At 37.2% G+C, this 20,579-nt stretch overlaps 1 protein-coding gene across 2 annotated transcripts in view; it reads right to left on the bottom strand.

Moving 5' to 3' along the window:
- The window catches only part of LOC124544946 (protein HIRA-like), a 205,381-nt gene that overhangs the window by 22,590 nt on the left and 162,212 nt on the right, over positions 1 to 20,579 (bottom strand). For both annotated transcript variants that reach the window (XM_047123692.1, XM_047123693.1), the window contains one exon: positions 11,538 to 11,698. In XM_047123692.1, the coding sequence (XP_046979648.1) occupies positions 11,538 to 11,698 (161 nt within the window). The remainder of the gene's footprint in view (positions 1 to 11,537; positions 11,699 to 20,579) is intronic.

Raw genomic sequence — 20,579 nt, 5'->3', positions numbered from 1 at the left:
CCCCAACTTCACCCTTGAGGTCCCCAAAGGAAATCTTAGCAATCCTATGGAAACAGCAAGTGATGAAGAATCAGGCACACTTGTTTGTGAGGGTTGTTTGAAAGTGTGACGTATGTTTTGTGTTCTTGTAAACAATGGTTTTATCTATGTTAACCACCCCTTTCAAAATTGATACAAACACTTCCATTTACATCACCTTTCATAAAAGGTATAAAATATTCTATATAAAATAGGAAATTTATACACTATTGTATAGTTTGTTACATGATATTATATTTTCCACACATATAATACTTCATTCATTTTATTTTTACGGCGATACTGCTTTCCTCCTTATTCTGTGATTCGCCTGGATCATTTTCTGCTTGATTGTCATACCCAGTTTTCTAAGCACTAAAATTATAGGATAGATTTTAGGAATAGATGACAGAATAGTGTAAAATTTTAAAGGAATTTGGTGCAGGAAAACTGTTTTGGAAGAAACACCGAAAACAGCTTGGGATCTGACGGTTGTCACTCCACCCATTAACACAGAATGTTAATGTCCCTGGGGAACGTATACATTGTACTTCCCCTTCTCTAATCCAATTGCCGGATCTACTAAAAATAATGTCTTGGGATGTTTTATCATTAGTACTCGATTGGTCCTTCGTATCTCTGGAAAAATTTATGAGTCTCTTTCTTTAGCGTCGAGCTTTGAAGATGTCATCAACTTCGTATTGACGTTCCACAGCCTTTTCATTATGTTTACGTACTCTTTGTTGTGCTTTTTCAACTAATTTCTTAGAAACTATTTTCTGATTCACTTCGTAATCAATACTTGGTTGTTCAGACCCATTAAAACACTTAATTATAGGTTCACCAATAAATGCTTTACCTATAACGTCTAAAGGTGTCAACCCAGTCAATAAATGTGGTAATTCATTTAAAATAAGTTCAAAATCTTTAATTTTTGTTGCCCACAAAGTATGTTTCTCATGACAGTAAGTATGACACAATTTTCCAGTTTCCTTCATCACTCGTTCACACAGGTTTGATGATGGGTTATAATTAGATATTAGCACCTGATGAATACCTTCCCATGCTAGGAATTCTTTAAATTCATTACTTACAAACTGTGGTCCATTATCTGTAAGAAACCATTTTGGTTTACCTACTTCTAGGAAGTATTGTTGTAAAAAGTATATAACTGTTTGCATATTTGCTTTTTTAATAGGATATAGTCTAACATACTTTTACCAGCACTCTATGATGACCAAAATGTATTATACTCTTCCCTTTCCTTTTGGAACTGGTCCAAAAAATGCTGCCGCTGTGAGATCATGTAACAATAGGAATAATAGGATACATTTTGTATTTTACATGAGTATTATTCTCTTTCACTTTCTCGGAAATTTCACAAGTTCTTATCAAAGATGCTATTCTACGCCCTAGTTTCTTAAAATAATAAAACTTATTCATATGTGTTATTAACTTTTTTATTCCGAAGTGTCCATATCCTGTATGAACATACCACACAAGTGCGTCTTCCATTACCTTCGGAATACATAAGCACCAACGCTGTGATGCGCTCTCTCTAAAATAAGTTATGACCTACATTTTTCCATTTTCCTAATATTCCAGGACGATGGATATTTTCTGTTATTCTTTCGGCCATTTCCTTTACTCTGATGTTCGGATATTCTACTGACATAAAATTAATGGTAAAAATAAAGCTGGGTCCTTCTGTACATTTCAATTCTTTCATTCCTATGGGTAGCCTAAACAAAGCATCAGGTACAATATTCTCAGAATCTTTTACATATCGTATCTTAATATCATACTCCTGTAGGAAAAGCATCCATAGCATTAACCTATTGTGCAATAATTGACTGCTCATTAGAAAGGATAAAGCTTGATTATCTGTATAAACGTGGATTTCAGATCCCCACACTAGCGTTTGAAATTTTTTAATGCCCTATACAATTGCCAATAGTTCCTTTTCCATAGCTGTGTAATTTAATTCATACCTACTTAGCCTATGGCTAGTAAAAGCTATGGTTTGGTGTTCTACATTATTTAAATCCCACTCTCCTTGGAAAAGTTTCGCAGCAATACCGTAATCAGATGCATCTCTTGACAACTTAAAACAGTTTGACCATAACCGGAGGATGTAATATGGGTGATTCTACAAGTGCTCTTTTGATGTTTTCAAATGCATCAGTTGTACCTTGATTCCAAGTCCATGGTACTCCCTTTTTTAATAAACGTAAAATTCTCGGGTCATTTAGTTCTTGCCCTCGTATTTAACGTCAATAGTATCTGGCCATACCTAAAAATCCTTTTAGCTGTCTTACATTTTTGGGGCGTGGACATTCTTCGATAGCTTTTATGCATTCAGGGTTCGGTCTAATCCCTGTATCCCTACAATATGACCTAAGAACTTAAGTTCTTGGCACACAAAATAGATTTCAACAGTTTCACCATAATACCTTTCTCTTTAACCCTTTTCAAAGTCTTGCACAAAGTTAAACAATGTTCTTCGCAAGTAGTTGATATTATCAGGATATCATCTACATATATTATAAATCCTTCAATAACTCTCTGCCTAGTGCCTCATCTAACGCACGTATAAATACAGACACAGAGACATTAAGTCTGAATGGCAGTACATTGAAACGATATGATTTACCATCAAACAGGAATGCTGTATACTTTTTAAGATTCTGTATGTAACTTTATTTGCCAATATCCCACAGTCAGCTCCATCGTGCTAAAGAACCTTGCCTTTTCAAATTTGGATAACAATTCGTCAATATTAATCGGTTTGTCTCTTTCTGTCTCTATATGTCTATTCAATGTACGAGCGTCTAACACTAATCGTACTCCACCTGCAGCTTTTTTCACCATGACCAGAGGATTATTCATGATGCTGGAACTACGTTCTATACTATTATTATCAGTCATCTTATTGATTTCATCTCTAACTGCTTCCTTAAAACTCACAGGTATGGGATATGGCTTACAGAAGAATGGAGTGTCATCTTTGATTCTGAATTTACAAATATAGTCGCTGATGTTACCTGGACAATCGGAAAAAACTACTTCATATTCCATTAAAATTTTATATAAATCTCTCTTTGTTGTTCAGTTAATATTTGGGATTTATTAACTCTATTGTGTATATCAGTTCGATGTGTTCCGGATCTACATTATCGATCTTGGTTACAACTGTGCTGTAGCTGTTAACCACAGACAGACACTGACACTCCGCTGTTTGTTTTTCAATGCAGCTGTTTATCATAAACGGAATCCGACATCTACTATTCCCTTTACCAAAACAAAGATTTTTGTAGAAGTTTAAGATGACCTTAAACTCTAATAACCAATCTAAACTAAACAATACATTCCTGTTAATATTTTCTACTATCAATAGTGTTTGACAAAATAGTATACCTCCAATATGACAGTTCACCTGAGTTTCATATTTCACAATTTTACTTTTCGTTCCAGTTATCCCGACTATATATACTCCAGTTACTGGCAATAATGGTAAGTGATGTTTATTTTGTATCGAGTTAAAGAATTCTTTGGATATGAGTGAAGCTTCACTCCCCAAGTCTATAAATATGTTAATATCGGAAGTCTTCACAGTCCCTGCTATTATAGGTTGTGGGTTATTAGTATCTAAGCATGGTTCTTCAAGCAGCAACCATTCCTTTGTAGGTATTTTGTGGGTAAAGTTAACACACGTATACCAAATGAGGCCTCCTAGTGTATCTCTACAATCTGGGCCCCGGCCCTGAATACAGACTGAACCATGTTTTCCTCATTACCACTCATTACGGGTTGGTTACCGAAACGAGGTACTACATTTCCATTCAACGTTTTGTGGTTACTCGGTACAAATCCTTGGAAGTTACTGGATTTAGATTTGAAGGTGGATGCTTCTTTTGGTAATTGTCGTTACAATGCTGCTTATTGTACTGGTGTACTTTTGCGAGGTTTACTTCATGCTTTTTGAAATTATTTCCATTATTTCTTTTATAGTTCGAAGTTTCCCCTTGGTGTAAAGCTTCATTACGGTCCTTATTTATGGCATCTAGTGCATCAATGAAAGATAACAGTTCCTCTACCGTTTTCCAGCCACTAAATAAGATGTCTTTTCTTGCACAACTGGGTAATCGTCTAATTAAAATTTGCACTAATCCCTCTTCTTCCATTGGCTTATCTAAGTACTTTGCCCATGTTTTTAGATGCCAGTCGAAATATTTCCTCATGGTACCCCAAATATTGTTGTAATATTTTGGGTCCCACAAATGTGATTATTAACTTTTCCTGCGCATTAGCAGACCAGTATTTCTCTTTAAATTTCTTTTGGAAGTCTCCCTAACAAGAAAAATTCTCAGTATATACAGTTCCCCATTCTGAGGCCTCTCCTAGTAGGCACCCCACAGGAGATACGATCTTTTTAGAATCTTCCCAATTCTTTGGCAAAGCTTGATTGAATCTTTTCAAAAATGAGTCGGATGTACATCCTCGTCTGGCTTAAATTTAGGAAATTGCCTGGATAATCCTGAATTAGACCCCCCGCCACCACTGTAGATCAGTCATTACCTTACTAGCTAATACTACATAATGTGAAGTTACTCCTTTGTCTACTTTATTCTGGGTAAGACTGAATTCCCATCACATGTCATCCACAACTTTCTTGGTATCACGAAGTTTAGAAGATAAAAAGGAGATATGTTTCCAGATGTTACTTTCTCGGAAACTTCCCGATCTACAAGTTCTTCCACCTGTTCCTCCAAACTATTAATATTTATGATATCAGAGTTCACCAATTTCTCTTTGAAGTTCCTTTCCACATTATCCACTCTTGTATTAATACCTTAATTTGCGATTCAGTAATTGGCATTAAGTTATCTTGCTTACCGACAATCTCAAAGTACTCAACCCTTGCTTTACAACATTGAATTAAACATTGCACACATTTTCAAAGGATCCCAACTTTTCATTAAGCCCTGATTCTACACTATTACATTTGTCTCCAATATTCAATTCTAACCTTTTTGTCAGATTCTGAAAATTATCATTCTGTTTCTGGCTGAAATAGGTAAACATTTGATTTACATGAATAGTCAAGGAACTAGTCAATTCATCCTTTAAATCTAATTTCAGATCTTCTACTTTACTATTTAAGGCATCAAATTCAGTCTTTACAGCATCCATGCCTTCACATAGTTTACTAAACTCTTTGCTTTGTGAGTCGACTTTGGCATTTAGGAAACATAGGTTTGTCGCTTGACTATTTAGAGTTTCACTCTGGACATTTAGAGTATCCCTCTGAGCATTCAACACTTCACTATGGGTACTTAGTTGAGAATGTACTGAACCTAATTTTTCACTTAAAGTTGCATTTTGAGTATTTGAAGCTTCACTCTGGGCATCTAATTTAGAATTTAAAGTTTTGATCAGGTTTACTAACTCACACCACTCTGGTCCTTCTTTGCTAACTCTCATAGCCATGGGTGGTTCTGAAGATTCCTTGACTTGCTGTATGTTATCCATACAGTTATAGGCTTTAGACCTTGTAAGCATTTAATGCTAATTGTAATTGTATGTTATCCATACTACTATAGGCTTTAGACCTTGTAAGCATTTAATGCTAATTGTAATTATACTAAATACACAGTAACAGTTCACTCCACAGTACTCTGTCACACTTCTTATTACAGTAATTAAGTTCTGTTTCACGCTCACCCAGCATAGAGTTCTCACTGCGTAGGTGAACAGATGTGGAAGCAGGGCAGCACCAGACAGCAACTCGTGCCGGCAAAATCGGATGTTGGTTTCCACGTCTGCGTCCTCGCGATGTGTGTGAGGGCTGTATAATCCCCGCACTGAATCTTCTTTGTCTGACTGTTCTAGGAGTATTTCTTCTTGGTCTAATACAGCGAGATTTTCTCCTTATTATGCTCGGTTACTAAAGCGATACATGATAGATTTTTCTCTTGTTTTCATCTTGAAATTCCTCTTTTCTTCTGTCCTGTCATGGTCATCATGTTCTAATGGTTTGGACGACTTAAAAGTGTTGAAGTATGTATGCAAACTTCCACTTCTCTAAAGAGATGACTTACTTGAGATGTTCGGCCGACCTTCCTTGCTGGTTAGCCTGCCACTGCAAACTCTTTCTCTTCTTCTCCGAAGTATGTTGCTAGTTACAGAAATGTCTCAAGACTTTTGCTACTTATAAAAATAAGTAGACATATAAAGTTTCATTTGATTCAACCAATGCTGTATATTTGAACTTCAGACATTTTACAAATCCCACTCTTCACATAAATAAATACTAGTTAGTAAGTCTCTTGCATGTCCAGATGTCAGAAACAAAGTTAATTTACATATAAGAGAAGGTTGGCTTAATAACCATGTCCATTCTCAACATGAATCTTAATACACGTCTTCCCTTCACCAAGGCTAAGAAAAAAGTTTTTAATGCTTCTTTTTCAACTATACACATTACTATAACAATGGTCAAAACACAATTAGAATAGAGTAGCTTAAACACTCCATGGTTCTTTTGTCCACTTTCACTAAACTTCCATGGATTGGCTGACAAATACTTGTTGGTGCAGTTCGACCGCTGCATCTTCATTCTGCTCGCGACTCATTTCCAACCTGCACGCACAAACATGTGATGCACAGTGGGCAAGATTCCACTTTCTCACACTCACATGTAAAATATCATGTGTTCAAGACGGTAGAAGGCTGAGTGGTTCTAAAATTTACACAGAAATTCTCGAATCACTACAGCAGCAGACGGTGGGTGCAAGGCACTTGCATGTATCTTCTTTAAGGCCCAGTTGGCTTACAGCGCCGCCATCAGTTTCGCATCTGTCATGTACACGATGATCTTTCAGTCTCTCTTCCCCCAGATTCACGGATCCAGAGGACAATGTGGCCACAACAGCCACCAGAGGGTGTCATCACAACACTGCAGGACGGCCCAATGGAGATGGAGCCTTCGCCTCCTCTCATCCTACCGATGGATATGGACCCACCCACATTGCAGCAGTCGCCGCCTTCTTCATATGGTTCATGGCAGCAAGAGGTGGACGCATACCATTCTGGTCATTTTCTGCGGGAACGCTTCCGCCAGACTACAGGCCAGATGGCGGGGTACGGCTGGAACCTTGATGTCCCCTGCAGCCACAGCTTACAGGCCGGCAATGAGCTCACACTCCTGCCTTCCCCACCCTGGTTGCACTCCCTACACAACAATGGTCCGTTACTTTGTGGGGGAGGAATGTTCTGACATAACTGCAAGCACTGGAATGAAGATGAAGAACAAAAGAGAAGAGAAGAGAAGGTAGTGAAACGACATCGGCCAATGGTGTGCTGATCAGGACCGCACCATGACAGGAGCGATCTCTACAAGAGGAGAATATAAGCGCTGCTCCTGCCAGCCTTGGCCGCTCAGTATACAGACAGTATTAGCACATTTGTAATAAAAACTATTACTGTGATTTTGCTTGAATTGTTGTATAGCATTCTGAGAATGCAGCATCCTTTAGGCACCCTATTCGATGTGAGTGGGCAAGACCCCACAAAACTTTTCCTTGGAATTAAAAATGTTATTTCAAGCCTCATAATGGCATTAAAGTATTAATGATATAGCAAATATCATTACTGCTATTATATGATATAAAGGAAGCTATAAACCTAAGCCTGGCTTCCTAGAATGACATACATATGAGCATAAAGTATGCGTTACCAGGGTGTTCACGCGGACAAGAAAAAAAGAATTCCCGGATTTCCCAGTTAAAAACGCACTTTTTCCCATGTGAAAGTACACTTCTTCCTAGGTGATGATAAGTGACAGTATAATTCCCTTCAAGCTGTAAAAATATCAATCCTTTGAATGGTAAAGGTTTTATACATCAGTGTGAAACTTCACAGAATCAAAAACTTCACCAAAAGTTTTGGAAAGCTCTGATGTGCAGCAACAGTTACGCTGCATATTTTCATATTATGATACACTGCATATGTTTGTATTTGTATTATGCTTGTATCGATTCGAAACAGCACGTTAGTTTCCAAAGCACTGAAATTGAGATTGAAATGCTTTTTTGTAAGCTAGTCATACCTCATGTCACATGATTTCACCAGCCAATGACAGCAGATATTCAGAGCATAGGACACATAGCATAGTCAGTCACAACAGCAACATCATTGTTATGTAGAGTAAACACGTAAATAGGAAAAGTTAATGGTTTAAATTACTGTATATAGTGTGGCTACAAGAAAAGTTAAGCTTTCACATATAATATTGGTCTTTATTGCGTGTGTTACACTTTAAGATACGTCACACAAATGTGCCAGTAAAATTTTAAATAATGACATAAAAGTCTGGTCTTCTGTGCTGTAAATTCCTCTAAGTGGCTAGTCCTCAATGTGTTAAGTTTTAAATGAGAATCAAACACTCTGTGATTTTAGAAATTCATTGAACATTCGCAAACGTAACATGAAACATCTTGCGCAAAAGGAAATTTACTTTGAAACTAACACTTTTCAAAACACCATTTTCCTGCAAGCTGTCAGAAATAAGTTTTGTTTTAGCAATTGCTACAGAGTGCCAGAGAACACGTGGGGAGCTACGACAATGTAGGAAGCCCGTATGTTCATACATATATAGTGTTAAGAGCTCTTACACGACATCATAAAAGCAACAGAATACTCCAAGAGCATTGGAATTTCTAATACCATAATAAAATGCACAATTTGGCTTGAAGTGCACATTTTTTTCATATGTCCAGATTCACAATAAATGGGGCCACAACCTGATATTAAGATTTCAGTGTGGTTTTCTGGGTGCAAATTTTCTTGGAATACCAATACTGTATTATCTCCTGTTTGGTTCTTTATTGTGGCATAATGAAATACATGCCAGGAGATGAAAATGTGCACTTGAAATTGAGTGAACAATTGAAACTAGCTAATAGTGCAGAATAAAACACTTTGTTTATAATAAATTGACTGCCTCTGGGGAAAGATTAATAAAAGCCACATTTATATAGCAAATCGAAAAAAATAACTTCACTGTTCTGAAAGTGATTGACTGCCAAAAACATGGAAATGAAATAAGTAAGAAAACTGAAACTAATAACATGTGTTAGCCTTCCATAATTATGTAAATTTCTTTTAATTCATTTGATAGCTTCCAGCCACAGAAATAGGCTTTGTTTTCATTTGATGTGAGAAGCATAAATGAAGAGGAAACATCAAAATCACTATATGTAAGCACGGCTTACGTGGATACCAACCCTCCCCACTACAACCCAGACTGCTATGCGCATGCGGCAATCTGGCAGCTTGGGTGCGCCAAAATATTTTTCAGGGTACCATCTGGCTGCTTGTTGCTAATGATGATGAGTAGATTTTTTATCTATCCAATTAAATAATTTTATCTATAATTTATTGTTTTCACTGTTACATATTACGTACTTCAAGCTCATATGTACATTATTCTAGGAAGACAGTCTTTGGTTTTATAGCTTCCATTAAATCTTAAAATAGCACTGATGATTGTTGCTACATAATTAATACTTCAATGCCACTATGAGGCTTTAAGCAATATTTGTATTTGCGATGGAAAGTTATGTGGACTGTGTACCACAATAACTATTTATAACACAGCTATGACGTAATTATTTTTTACAAACAATATATTGTAAGCATTATTTTTAATTGCAATTAGTATTTAAAAAAAATTATTACCTTACAACACCATTGCTATCCATTTCACCCTTTATAACCCCCCCACCCCCCCTTCCAACCAACTTTTCCTACGTTCCATTCACCTCCCTTCTTTCTCAAATTAGGCTGTAGTAATAACTTTAAGATTGTAATAATAGGTTTATACACTGAGCATTACAGTTCATTGTCCTTTTTTACGTGATTGTAAACACAAATAATTTTACATGGCAATATTTCCACATCATAAATAATCTTGGGTTAGTAGTTAATGTCTCCTTCACCTTCCTGAAATTTTAAATCTACATTTACTACAGCTATACTCTGCAAACCACCATAAGTTGATGGCAGAGGTGCTCACATTATATAGTACGTATCGTAAATATATATATTTACTTTTATGAATCCATTATTACAAAATTTTATGGATATACATTATTACAAAATGAGCACCAGTATTAAGGTTAATCCTACTGGTAATTCATTTCATTTCTTGCACTGTAAATAGTATCACAATGATACTCCATCGATGGACACTATACCATAGCAACTGTTGATAACACAGCTACACTGTACTTACTGTAATTATTTTTTCATAAACAATGCCACCTAGCCTACACTATTATATCAATGTTTATTCACTTGAACAACTGTAATTTCATATTATTCATTTTATTTTATTATCTCATCTATGCAATCCTTTTACAGTTTATCCTGTGTGTTTGTAATTATATTACAAAATGGGGAATGTATACATCAACTACTGTAAATGTTAACCATATGTATGCTGAAATTGTTTTTTACAAGTAAAGCCATCTATCTTGCTGTTAAGTACAGCGCATGTGTGTTAAATAGGGCAGTTAGTTGTTTGAACAATCATAATATGATATCCTACTAGTTTTACTCTTATTTCATTTTTAATCTTTGTGCAATTTATTACACATGTCTATAAAATTACAGTATGTAAATGGTAGATATATTGCTACCCCTGCACTCTCTTGTAGCTGACATCACTTGTGACAACACATAGTACCAGTAATTAATTTGCAGTCATCTGTTGTTCACATGATACCCCGTATGTTTTGTACATGTAGTGATTTTAATATGGAAGGCTTTTATATATGGCAAGAGCTCCCTAGATGCTTCAGTTCTATTGTGGATTCAATGTAACCATTTGTTTACTAATGATACTATGTATATATTCCACTCAGCCTTCGAAAATGATGTGTAATTAACACGTGTAGGGCAGCTTTTCAATAAACAATGTGGCTAGGACAATCTGAAACTTTGAGGGGAACTATCACATTGGAAACGGAAACACTGTGTGGGTAGGGCCTCCCGATGGGGAGACCACTCGCCTGGTGCAAGTCTATCAGTTGACGCCACTTCGGCAACTTGCATGTCGATGGGGATGAAATAATGATGATGATAAGGGCAACACAAAGCCCAGTCCCTGAGAGGAGAAAATCTTCAGCGACTTGCCTGTCGATGGGGATGAAATAATGATGATGATAAGGACAACACAACACCCAGTTCCTGAGAGGAGAAAATCTCTGACCCAGCTGGGAATCGAACCGGGGCTGTTAGGCATGACATTCCGTCTCGTTGACCACTCAACTACCAAGGGCGGACAAAAGAAACATTACTGTTGTTATCAGGTCAGATCAGATAACCATATTAAGTAGAACAGATGTTAAATTTATTCTGTACAACAGCCGAAACAACACAAGTATTTTCTGAGAAATGTACAATAACACTCATCTCTAACATTATGTTTTTATATATGACATCAATGGAAATACCTTCTTGAATGAGAAACCTGGCGAGACACATCAACCAACTGTGGTACTCCTTCGGTGAATTGAGTGCAACACATGCTGAAAGTTGTTGTTCCAGAAAGGTTATTGTGCATAGAGGCCCAACATTTGCTCCATTAAGAAGGCGACTTGCTGTAGACGAAATCCTGTAGAAGGAAAAATGTTTTGGTTGAATGTAGATGTTTTCTTTTTTACCAGAAGACAAAGTACTGTTGATAATGTGAATAACTCGACAGCATCCAGCTTTATAATACATTAATATATGGATAAAGAACAGATATATTACTCCAGATTTAAGATGGAATCAGCAACCATTCTAGTACATTATAATAGTTAATTTTTACTTAACTTCAGTAATGTAGCTATCATGGGGTACATAACAGCTTTTAAGCTCTAGTGTAATGAATGCAAAAGTATAATGGTGAAGGCAGTATCTAAGAAAATAAATTTTCCCATATGATGTGTTACATTAATTACTTTCAGTTAAATCACATAAATAAACTTAACTTAAAAGATAAATTTATGAGAGACTAAAAAATACATCTCACTCTGGCCTATAATGTGAAAATATGATTTATTCACCACTTTTTATCACATTATGGACAAAATTAAAAGCACTTCTTGAATGTGGTGCGACCAAAGTTAGTGTTCAATGATCATGATACGCAGTGGAAAGGAGTTATAATAAGTGGTTAAACAATGGAACTTAAAAATAGGCATTTTCTCTGATTAAAGTATTTGGACAAAGTGCATGGTGTACCTGCATCAGCTGTAAAGGTCATTTACTCACAGGTAATGAATTTTAACTAGGGTGAATATAGACTGAAGATTAAGCACAGCTGGATGTTCAGCTGATGTCAACAGTTTTTGTTGTGGCTTCCTCATAGTCAAATAGATTTTTGGTATTATTTCATAATCACAAATAAAACAAGAACCCAATTCTTTTTGATTTTTCAACTGTAACAATATTCATGTGGTGGATTTTTACCTTGCCAAATTACAAGTAAAAACAATAAATATTCAAAAGCACTTTTGTTTTTACCTGACATAGTCAAATTGGAGATAAGTGATGTATGTTTATTAAAAGTTGTGCAATCAGAAAAATCCTTTATTAGTCAAGATAGCAAGTACAATTTTTTCTTTTATTGGTAAATAGTTTTGGCTATCTTAATTAGCCATCTTCAGATCTGTAATATGTGGGAAACTGAGTCTAAGAAAATAATACAGTGTAAACAATTAATAGAAAAACATTCTAACAGAAAGTGTGTACCAAAACCATTTTTTTATTTAGTGTAAATCACCACTTGGTAAGACATATCATCATAATTTTGTTCCAGCTGCACTGCTAATTATATAATCTGATGCCTGTAAGACAAATTTAAATCATGACACTATATATAATCCAGTATACTAATATGTGAAAAAAAGTACAAGTTAAGATTATGAGTGTTACACAAGTTTACAAGATTTTTGAGTGCCATTTATAACAACAAAATCAAACATTCTCCATATGTGCATAACTGACATCCATACGTTATTTTGAAGGCACAGTATGACGGCGACTATGTTATATGAGACTTCCATATTTACTGTGGAAGTCTATTACTAAGTGCACTCCACATGTGAATGTAAACATCACTGGTTACTCATGACACACGGTATCTGTAAACAGATAAGTACCCATGCCATAGCAGGCAGCAGGAAGAAGACCAGCAGGCACCTTGTGTCAGCGCTTAAAAGGAAGAAAGTTCCACCTGAGGGCACTGTTGACAGGTGTTGAGCATACTTGCCAACAGAACATATTTAGTAACAGACTTACACAGTGATCACAAAAGCCTCATGTAATGGAGTCAACATTACACATTTCATTTGTTCTTGTGCTATGTCTGCAGAGTAACATATGCATGTCAGATATGTTTGCACTATGCACACATGGAGAATGTTTGATTTTATTCCTTTGCATAGCACTCAATGATGTTGTAAACTTAGGTAACAATTGTAATCTAAACTTATACGTTTTTGGCATATTTATGCACTATATCACATACATCATCACAATTTAAAGACATCTGACATAATTACACACCACTGTTCCATTAGATTATATAATAAGGTTATAATAGAGGGAAACATTCCACGTAGGAAATATATATCTAAAAACAAAGATGATGTGACTTACCAAATGAAAGTGCTGGCAGGTCGACAGACACACAAACAAACACAAACATACACACAAAATTCAAGCTTTCGCAACAAACTGTTGCCTCATCAGGAAAGAGGGAAGGAGAGGGAAAGACGAAAGGATGTGGGTTTTAAGGGAGAGGGTAAGGAGTCATTCCAATCCCGGGAGCGGAAAGACTTACCTTAGGGGGAAAAAAGGACGGGTATACACTCACACACACACACACACACACACACATATATCCATCCACACATATGTGTGGATGGATATGTGTGTGTGTGTGTGTGAGTGTATACACGTCCTTTTTTCCCCCTAAGATTATATAATAAGTAACACAGGTTAAACAAAATTATGACAATGTGTCTCGCCATTTGGTGATGTATACTAAACAAAAAATTGAGGTGGAACAAACTTTTCTCAGAATTATTTTATATTAACTGTTTATATAGTATTATTTTCTTAGATGCAATTTTTGTTGTATTGCAGATCTGAAGGTCATTAATTAATGCAGCCAAAAATAGTTGTAGATATAAAAACCTGTACTTGCCACCTTGACTAATAAATGATTTTTTTGAATCCACAGCTTTCAAAAAGCACTTTTACTACCAGGAATTTCAACAATTTTTAATTTATTTATTGGTGGAAGATTTGGAAGTAATCTTCATCACTTATATTTCAGATCAATGCTGAAGAGCTTCAGAGGCATACTACACTTTCTTCTGAAACCAACTGAAAAGTAGAGCTCCATTAAAAGTGATCAAAACTTCATGGAAGAAGTGGTCCACCGCTACAATAAAAACAAAGCTTACATTTCAATTTTGAACAAATCAAAAGTCAGAAAGTTGATGGGAATTACATCTAATTTTGTTCTATTTTTGAAATTTCAGCCCTAAACTGATTTCTCGCTCTTCCTCCACAGTTTCAAGGCCCACAACAAGGAAGAGATTCACTACTGTAAATGTGAACTCCACAGGCTTTACCTGAACATTTTTTAAACTGAAAAAAGTAAAAGAGAAGCTTCAACACCACTGTAATGCTCATGTAGTTGAAGAGAAGCTAAAATAAGAAATATGGTGCACTGCTATAGAAATTAAAATGAAAATTAAAGATTTATAAACATAATAATTGAACAAGTGGTCTAAACAGAGAATCTATAATTTATAAGCAGCTGCACTAGTAAGTTGAGACAACAAATTTCAAATATTGAAGGCAGCTACAAAAATTGTAATCCAAGGTATCAAGTTTGTGTAAAACAGGCTGATAGCAACAAGAAGAGGAAAGAAATAAGAATAGATGATGCAAGGAAGTCCCACCAACCCCTGAAACAGAATAGGTAAAAGTGTATGATAAGTGAAAAGCTGCAACCAATTTAAAAAGCCAAGATTCATATTTAAGAGTACTAATAATAAACTGAAGGTTTTGTGACGGCTCCCAAACCCAAGGTCTTCGGCGGTACTTTTGGGGCAGCCACCACAAATTTTATAAAGCGTGGTTAGTGACCAGGATGTAGCTATGTCTGTTGGCCGAAAAATAATTAATGACAAGAATTGTACCAGCTAGAATGAAGAAATAACTTATCTTTACTTCTGATGAAGCGTACACCAGCAATAAAAGTCCAAGTAATATCCAAGAGTAATCCGTGTACTGAGCCTAGTAGAATACAATAGCAAATATCACACTGCAATGGCTCTGCTATAAGCTCCACGAAAGGCTAGCAATAGACAACCGACAATAGACTGTCCGTCTCAGGGCCAGCGCTCCTCCTCATATGCAAAAGGCAGAGGGCACTGTGGACCCGAGCTCAGCCATGGTGCGACCTCTTCCGTTGGCGGTAACACCCTGAGACGCCGACGGCCACGACAGGAACTGTGGCCAGCGATATCACTGTCAGGGCGCGTGTGCGCGAGTTGGTTGGTTGGTTGGTTGGTTGGTTGGGTCCGTGGATACAACAGAAGGAAAATGAAAAGGGTGAAGAAAATTATTTGAAGTTAAGGTAAAGATGAACTACAGCTAAGTGTTAGCAGAATTCCAAGAGACTATTGTTACCATTAGTCGTATGAGTGGGGTAGGGGTTACAAGGGGTGGGAGTCAAATGTCTTTAATAGTTTCCCAGTTACCTATACCACTGTTTCCACATTACAGTGTGTGGTAAATACGAGACACTGACATCTGTGACTGCAAACAATTTGTAGGTGGCTACTCATCTTTACTGTGTCTTTAGTGGTAGTCACACCAGTACAAAATGCTGAAACTAACTTGCAGCTCAGTTCACAGACAATGTGTATGGTGCATTTTTCTGCAGTGCTTTTGCAGCAATGGGGTCAACTTCTATCTGGAGTATGACTTCTAGTTATGACTGATTTGTGAGCATTCTTAAATCTCTCAAAATGGCTATAGATGCACACACACAGCAGTAACACCCCAGAAAACCATATCTATTCATCACAGGTTGCATTTTGTGAAGGAAACACTGCCCAATTTAGGAAGTGTAGCATTAGGCAAGAGCCTCCACTCTGTACACAGACAGAACTATTATATGCTATTGGACACTGCAGATAAGGCAAACATTTTCACCTTCCCTAGTGAATGAATACGACAGTGTGATATTATGTAGCGGTACTCATCAGAGCATTTATAATGATCTCTGGGCAAGTGCTGCATCCATTCTCTTCTGCCAGCCATATTAGTCTTTGCTCTACTGTTCCATGGAAGTACAGATTGGGAGAGTGGTTCTGCACTTGTGCAACTGCTTTTCCACTGAAATATAGTCATGCACTGGCAACAATCTGGCAAGTATACCAGACATAGAGTTGAGTCCTATTGTGATGACGCACTGGCTGTAAGACAAGCTACTAGTCCACTATCTGCCTGCAGGCTGTCAGAAAAGAGTTGTCACTCCTAGAAAAAGAGTGAGATGGAATGATTGGTTCAGCAGTACATCTTATGACAAATCAGCTCAGCTTAGGAATGTTCTGCTTATTCCAATCCACAGAATGACTTAGGAAAAGTAACAAACACAGTTCATCTTACTTAAATCTGATGGGAAACCAAGACCACTAACAGTCATACAATCAAAAACTATGTCACCATTTTTCAAATTTAGAGACAGTGATCTGGCACTTTCATATCTCGGCAAAGTGTGACAAGCGTTTGTGACAAAGAGAAAAACAGCAGTCATTGGACAAGAACTATCCCAGTTCAACAATATTGCTGCCATCTGTGAGACTTGTATGAAAATAGTACAGAAGTGAGACAGAATCTGAGTGGCTGTATTCACTACTGCAATTTCATCTTAAAAGATCCTCTGGTGTGGTTTGATTTGCAGTTCAAAATAAACTTACCAAACCACTCCTTAAAACTCCCAAGGGAAGTAACGATAGACTGATGACCAAGCATTTTTGCAATGCCAATGCAAAATACTTTTTCTCTTAAAAATTCAAAACTGTTGTCAACCTGATGGTTGGTTTGTATACTAATGAACTTTAAGGCCTGGCCATACAGAACACGGCTTCGTGGTACGGCCTGCAGCCTTGAGCCTCAATGGCCAGGCCGTATTGTTAAGATACCTACTGTTGCATTCTGCTGGTCACACAGAGTATGGCTTTGACACAGTGGCAACTGGCCTGTTGCACTGGTCAGCATTGAGTCGCCTCAGAATACAGATTCGCTGCACACGGGGGGAACCCTGTGTGCACGTGCTAGCACATTTGACTGCTGTGTGGCAGCAGTAGCAGGAGGCAGCTCTGTTGTGTTGCACTACACATACGAGCTGCTAATGAGGTTTTGGCTGCTTTGGCAGTGTGGCGGTTGATGCAACAAGAGCAGTCACTGCGACCAGCTGCTCGTGGTTGATGCAACAAGAGCAGTCACTGCGAACAGCTGCTCTTGTCTGCGTGACATCCCTTGCCATTGAATGCCCTGACCACTTGCAGTGAGGATGAGCTGCACCATCAAGCCATGTTCTATTTCCCAACCAGTTACAGGAGGACCTACAGCTTAAAATGGACTCTGAACCACAGTGAAACTTGGCATTTTTCACATTAACAAACACTGCCACAGGAAAAAGAAGGGACAAGTAACGGAAAAAATTGTAGAACTGACTAGGGATGGAACCGCAGACCTTTGGATCCTTAGTCTGGCATTTAACCACTGAGACACTAACACATTCATTTTATCAGGGCACATGCTTGTAGGCTATCAGAAAATTTTAGTTGATCTTCATTTGACAATGTTACAGTAGTAGCAGACGCACACGTACATCTTATGAGGGTAATACCAAAAGTAAGGTCTCCTATTTTTTTATAAGTACATAGAGCTGTTTATTTCTACAATGGTTTACATCAGTTAACAGCTTGAACATTTAGCTATTTTTCGACATAATCACCATTTCTGTTGATGCATTTTTGTAGATGCTGTGGCAGTTTTTGTATGCACATGTCATACCAGCTCACCGCCATGCTGTTCGAAAGTTATGAACCTCTTCTTTTACCTCATCGTTGGAGCTGAATCGCTGGGACCACAATTAACGCTGACAGGTACTGTGAGACTCTGAAAAAACTCAAACGGGCAACTCAGAACCGGAGAAGTGGAATGTTGGGCAAGGGTGTAGACATTCTCCATGAGAACACTTGCCCACACATCGCTCGTCAAACCGTTACTCTCCTGCAACAGTTACAGTGGAACATAATCACCCACCCATCCTATAGTCCTGACTTGGCACCCAGTGACTATCACCTGTTCCATAGGTTAAAAGAACATTTGGCCGAAAGCGATTCAACTCCGAGGATGAGGTGAAAAACGAGGTTCATATCTTTCTGAACAGCATGGCGGTGAGCTGGTATGACATGGGCATAGTAAAACCGCCACAGCGTCTACAAAAATGCACCGACAGAAATGGTGATTATGTCGAAAAATAGCTAAATGTTCAAGCTGTAAACTGATGTAAACCATTGTAGAAATAAACAGGTCTATGTACTTATAAAAAATAGGAGACCTTACTTTTGGGATTACCCTCATATTAATGTATATGCTCCTTCCTGAGAGCATGAGACGAAGACACACTACAATTTACTCACAATCTACCCGAGTTTTTTCTTAACATTGCTGCCAGCAATGAACTGACTATTTAGTGACTTTTTGTGTTTCTTTTCCTGCTACTAAGACTGGCAGAAGAAATCTTGTGGCCATTTTTCAATACTGTCTCATTCTCCTCCTTAGTAAAATAGAAAATTGTTAAGTGGGTTTATGAAATAATGTATCATATTTTAATGTTCACCAATTTATATCCAATTATGATACAAAGATCCTTTCTATTCCATGGCTACCAGCAGAAGACAAGTTAAGATTTACTTGTTCATTTATTTTGAGAGAAATGAAAATGTGACAACAGCAGAGATGAAATTGTTGAAGTGAGTACCTAAACGATGAGATATGACAAAAATGATACACAACACAACAAAGGTTGACAGAGAGAGTTATGGTGCAGCCAGGGAGGTGTGATATATCTCTCACACACACTAATAAGCGTGCTGGGAGCAGTCAGGGAAGTGCAATATGTTTCATATTCCAGGAAATGAATGCAGGAATGGAATAACCAGAGTCACAGTACTGGAAAGTATAATGCAAATGGAAATGTGCTCCTTACATTGTGGACAGATTTCAATCACCGCTTGAAAAACACATTCCTCAGATTTACTGGAAAATACAAAAAGCTTGTATGCATCCTAGCTCTATGTACTGGCACCTCCTCAATTATGTTATTTAACCTACGAGAGATATTATAGATGTTCAAATAAGTAGGGCTACAAGTGAAGCTGAGGGTTGGGCTAATCAGTGTCTCGATACATCTAAAATGAGGCTAACATATAACCTCCCACAGAGACAATGAAATATGAGCCAACGGAGACTGATAATCTGTAAGCTGCTCAACTGCAGAGGGACCAGTTGTTCATCTACATCTGCATCTACATACATACTCCACAATCCACCGTACGGTGTGTGGCGGAGGGTACCCCGTACCACAACTAACATTTTCTCTCCCCGTTCCACTCCCAAACACAACGAGGGAAAAATGACTGCCTATATATGCCCTAATCTCACCTCGATGCTGAATTTAACACAAATAGATTCTTACACAGAAGGCATCTCAATCAAAGAAAAATATACTATGTGCAGACAGAAAAGTTCTGTCATATATTGTTAATAAATGGCAGTTTCTCTTACTGAATAAATAATTCCCAAAAGCCAATGTAACTTCTGACCTAACAGGGACATGCTGCTATTTCTGTAGTTAAACTAGTTCAAGAGAAAATCATTGAACAGAACATGATATCTACATGTGTTTCATTGATTTAAACAATACATTTGACTACATGCCTGCTGATGTTATGAGAAGCGCCACATCAGTTTTATGATGGCATGTTTGTCTAAATACAGCATGAGAATAGATCAGTTTCATATTCTAAATGGTGTTGTGTACTTGCACTCTATTTCACTGCTGTGAGTGATGCACTCAAGAGCTCCAATCCCCATTTTTTTAAAGAACTGAACTCTTGTGTATCAAACAACTTCAAACATCTGTTTACTTTACAAATGTATTTGATGTCATATCTCCTGAACTGGGCGTCACACAATCATACAATTATGCAGGTGCTTTCAGTGGTATATATGGATACAGTCTGCAGAATGTGTTCTAAATACAGTTAGTAGTAAAGAAGTAATAATTAAAACATCATATCACACCTGATGATGATGAACAGCAAAAATTTAGTAAGTGTTATTTTTTTTTATTTTGTGTGTGTGTGTGTGTGTGTGTGTGTGTGTGTGTGTGTAGGAGCACTTTGCAC

Source organism: Schistocerca americana, chromosome 8, assembly GCF_021461395.2.
Source record: "Schistocerca americana isolate TAMUIC-IGC-003095 chromosome 8, iqSchAmer2.1, whole genome shotgun sequence".
NCBI classification, from domain to species: domain Eukaryota; kingdom Metazoa; phylum Arthropoda; class Insecta; order Orthoptera; family Acrididae; genus Schistocerca; species Schistocerca americana.
Note: the sequence above shows the minus strand (reverse complement) of the source record. Positions and strands in the feature narration are given on the sequence as shown.